The 3,339-nt window shown below is 45.1% G+C and overlaps 2 protein-coding genes across 2 annotated transcripts in view; one reads left to right on the top strand and one right to left on the bottom strand.

Moving 5' to 3' along the window:
• The window catches only part of LOC109525834 (uncharacterized), an 11,572-nt gene extending 10,860 nt beyond the window's left edge, over window positions 1-712 (top strand). Inside the window, exons 6-8 of the mRNA XM_019886637.1 lie at window positions 5-114; window positions 230-355; window positions 439-712. Coding sequence (XP_019742196.1) covers window positions 5-114; window positions 230-355; window positions 439-690 — 488 coding nt within the window. The 3' untranslated portion in view covers window positions 691-712. The remainder of the gene's footprint in view (window positions 1-4; window positions 115-229; window positions 356-438) is intronic.
• Window positions 713-1,561: 849 nt separating this feature from the next.
• On the bottom strand, window positions 1,562-2,259 carry LOC109525829 (probable glutathione peroxidase 8). Its single transcript, XM_019886624.1, has 2 exons — window positions 1,971-2,259; window positions 1,562-1,828 (listed from the first exon to the last, which is right to left on the bottom strand). Exons 1-2 carry the CDS (start codon window positions 2,175-2,177, stop codon window positions 1,562-1,564), a joined length of 474 nt encoding a protein of 157 aa, XP_019742183.1. The 5' UTR covers window positions 2,178-2,259.
• Between the last annotated feature and the right edge of the window lie 1,080 nt (window positions 2,260-3,339).

Genomic DNA, 3,339 nt, shown 5'->3' with positions numbered 1-3,339 from the left:
GGAGGTGGGTGGTTGGCCAGCGGCTCCGCGGACGGCCTTCTCCACATTTGGGACCATGACGTCACAGGGTCACGTCGGCCGCTCACCACAATGAAGCAGCCGAGCGCTGTCAAGGTGTCAATCAATAAAGTGACCTTTTTTTTTTTTTTTACCTCAAGTGGGGTTCGCTCCTCCTGATTTTTAACATCTTAAGATCTTTTGAAGCATTGACAAGGTTGTATGCATTCAGGCGATGGGATGGTGTCCTTGGAAGAGAAATGTGATGGCAACGGGTGGAGGGTGGGAAGACGGAAAGCTTCGAATTTGGGACACCGAGTTGGCCCGTTGTGTCGGTTCTGCTGACACCAACTCACAGGTGCATTGACACTCTGAGCATCACTGAAGCGCTGACACTATGACGTTACGCACCGTTGACTCTTGGAACAACTCTGATTGCAGATCTGCTCACTTAACTGGGTGGAGGCCACCAGAATCCTGGTGACCGGGCATGGGCGCCCCCATAACAGCGCCATTTGTTGGGATTGGAATTTCCCCTCACTCAGGCCTCTTTTGCACCTTTCAGGTAAAAGAACAATTCATTCAGCAGTCTATTTTCCCTGGGGTTCGATTGAACCACTTTTTACACCAAATAATACTCAAAAAGTATATATGATACAAGGGCGGTGTATGAATCCGTGGTCACTTGACTAGAGATGCGAGTATGCCATTTAAAATGAACACCAAATGAGAATTTTCGAATTCGAGTCAGAATGGGTCAAAACGTCGGCGCGTCACAGGGGAATGTTGAATGGTCACACGTGCGTTTGGATATTCGTGACATAGTGTATGTAGGAGTGTCACGTGCGTCGTGAGAAAAGCACGCTATTTTCGAGTGGGACACCCGGAATCGTTTGTGCTGTTTATGAAAAATTATGCTGGCTAATGAACATTAAATTCAATTGTTAAGCAGTTAGTCAATAAAGCCCAGCTAGGAAGCATATCAATTATCTTTGTCTTTGTTTCTTCACTGCTGGCCTCTCACACCATCACAGCAGCATATGGAGAATCGATAGGTTAGCTTAGGGCTATGTAGCTGGTACATCACAATACAGATTAAAGCAAGAAAAAAAACACCATGGATTGTATCCTTGGCCAGGGTACGATGAGGCATTGTGGAAGATGAATCAAGCTATTTTCAACTATAAAGGACAACCTTTTCCATAGGTTAACGCTGCTGGGTCAACACACTTCTGTTCACTCTGGTTCAGTAAATGAATATGTATTAAATAAGTGAGTAAGTGAAGCTTTACAAAGCGCTTTGGGCACAATATTGTCGATAAAGTGCTATAGAATTTTGCAATCATTTTGCATACCACAAGAGGGTGCCAGCATACTGCTAGTGGCTAACGGTGAGTCATTATTTTAAAAATCTGCTCCAAATGATCTTATCACTACGTCTCGTTCGCCATCTTATCAAGGTTCTGTAAATAGTGACGCTTGTTATGAGGTCACATTTTTCAACATTTGGAATCCAGACCTCTACCATGTAGCTTTCCGACAAGGTATTTTAATTATGACATATTTAAAATGCTCGCCAGTCGGAGCTCTCAAAGTTTCCCTTGAATGTCGCCATGATCTTGCCAAAGAATGGGAAGGTGACGCCGTAGGTGGACTTGGCGAACGCTTCAATGTAACTGCTGGTTCCGGGCTCTGTGTCACCAAACTGTCCGCAGGGAAAGGCCAGGACGTTGAAGTGAGACGTTCCCAACTCTCTGTGGAGTTCCTGGAGCGACCCGTAAGCTGCCTCAGTCTGTTCGCTGTGGCTCGCCACGTTGACAACAAGGGAAGCCTGTGTGGAGCGCGAGACGTTACAGAGCATTCCCCAAAAAGACACACTGAACGCGACTTGCTACAAACTTGAGTATAAAGTTCAGACAGAGTGTAATTTTGCGGTCGAGTTCTCTTAAATCCAGCTGATGATGTGGGCTTACTTTTCCTCGGTACTTCTCCAGCGAGACCGTCTTCCCTTTCGCGTCTTTCACCTCAAAAGAGTAAAAGTCCACTGGTTTTTGGGGCTTCAGCAGCTGTGTCTGGAGCAGGAACAAACAGCCCACGCCGACAGTCATGCTCAACAGGACGGTCAACCTCTTCACTTTGGGCGCGGAGGACTTGACGGGGTAGCCCCCTAAGGCCTCCATCTTAGAGGGGGCATAAAGGAAACCCGACGGGCGGGGGCAAGATGATTATGAAGGGACGCGGGCAGAGTCAAGCTAGCCGGAAATACTGAAACAATTGATGCAATCTGCGCGCCCCCTTCAAAATAAAATCATTAGTCACTTTTACCTTTGATATTGACAAAGTCAAATGTTTTACGTTTACCCCATGTTTCAATTTGTTTTTTTTTCTGGTCTGAGGTTAATTGCGCCTCCTTGTATCTGGTGGAAAAAAATACTTGTTGTGTCTGTCACTCATCACTAGCAAATAAAGATAAACAAACATACATGAGTCATCGATCAATTTTTGCCTGGTCCTTTTCCTGTTCAGAGGAGCTCGAGCTTATCAGAGGTGATTTTGGGAGGAAAGTTTTGCCTTGACAAAAAAAAAAGATGCATGATTTTTTTGTTTTAAATAGCCAGGCAGGATTGTGTCAAATTATCCAATTTGACGTAATTGGTCCCAAAATATATATTTACTTCAAATAATATATCTTTGTTTTTGCACTCTTTGCAGGGTGAACCCGAGGCGCGTGTGACGTCGTACAAGCGCTTTCGAACGTGGCTCATCCGCAAGCGCAGTCGCGAGAGTCCCGCTGCGAGTACGCCCTTGGCCACTGGGCAGCGCTGTCGACCCACTTTTAAGTTAGATGGAGTCTGTCAGAGGCTGGAGCTGGATTCTCCCTCGAGGCATCAGGAAACGGCCCAAAGAGCACAAGGTAGTCTCATGAATGTAGATTTGGTGTGTTCTGGTTAAATAAAATAAATAAATTAATGAATTTTAGGGGTCCTGAGCACCAATGGTATTTAGGCATCCTTAAACATGTGAATCAAAAATGTCAAGTTTTATTTTGCCTACACCATTTTGTAATTTAAAATGGGTGAAGCATATGGGTATGGGAAATGCGATCGCCACATCCTTCAAAACACAACGCATGAATAAGTCCAATGGATCCAGGCCCAATGTTGAACAAGAAGTCTTCCATTTTAGTTTAAAGCAGCCATTTTCAGGCAAATTTCCTCATAGGAGTTGCTCTAATATTTGCATAGGATGGCTGCTTCAACTAAATGATCCTCAGGAGGAAGCCGGTCGGTATCCTAGACAGATGGGTGACAGGAAAATACTGTTTTGGGGCAAATTCCACAG

Source organism: Hippocampus comes, unplaced genomic scaffold (assembly GCF_001891065.2).
Source record: "Hippocampus comes isolate QL1 unplaced genomic scaffold, H_comes_QL1_v1.1 scaffold155, whole genome shotgun sequence".
NCBI lineage: Eukaryota > Metazoa > Chordata > Actinopteri > Syngnathiformes > Syngnathidae > Hippocampus > Hippocampus comes.
The sequence above is the reverse complement of the archived record's forward strand: the minus strand, read 5'-3'. Positions and strand labels throughout refer to the sequence as shown.

Excerpts from the sequence above, each read along its gene's own strand:
- LOC109525829 (XM_019886624.1), bottom strand. The coding sequence starts at position 2,177 with ATGGAGGCCTTAGGGGGCTACCCCGTCAAGTCCTCCGCGCCCAAAGTG. Across the intron at positions 1,829-1,970 it reads TGGAGAAGTACCGAGGAAAA|GCTTCCCTTGTTGTCAACGT; the intron begins GTAAGCCCACAT and ends CGCTCCACACAG.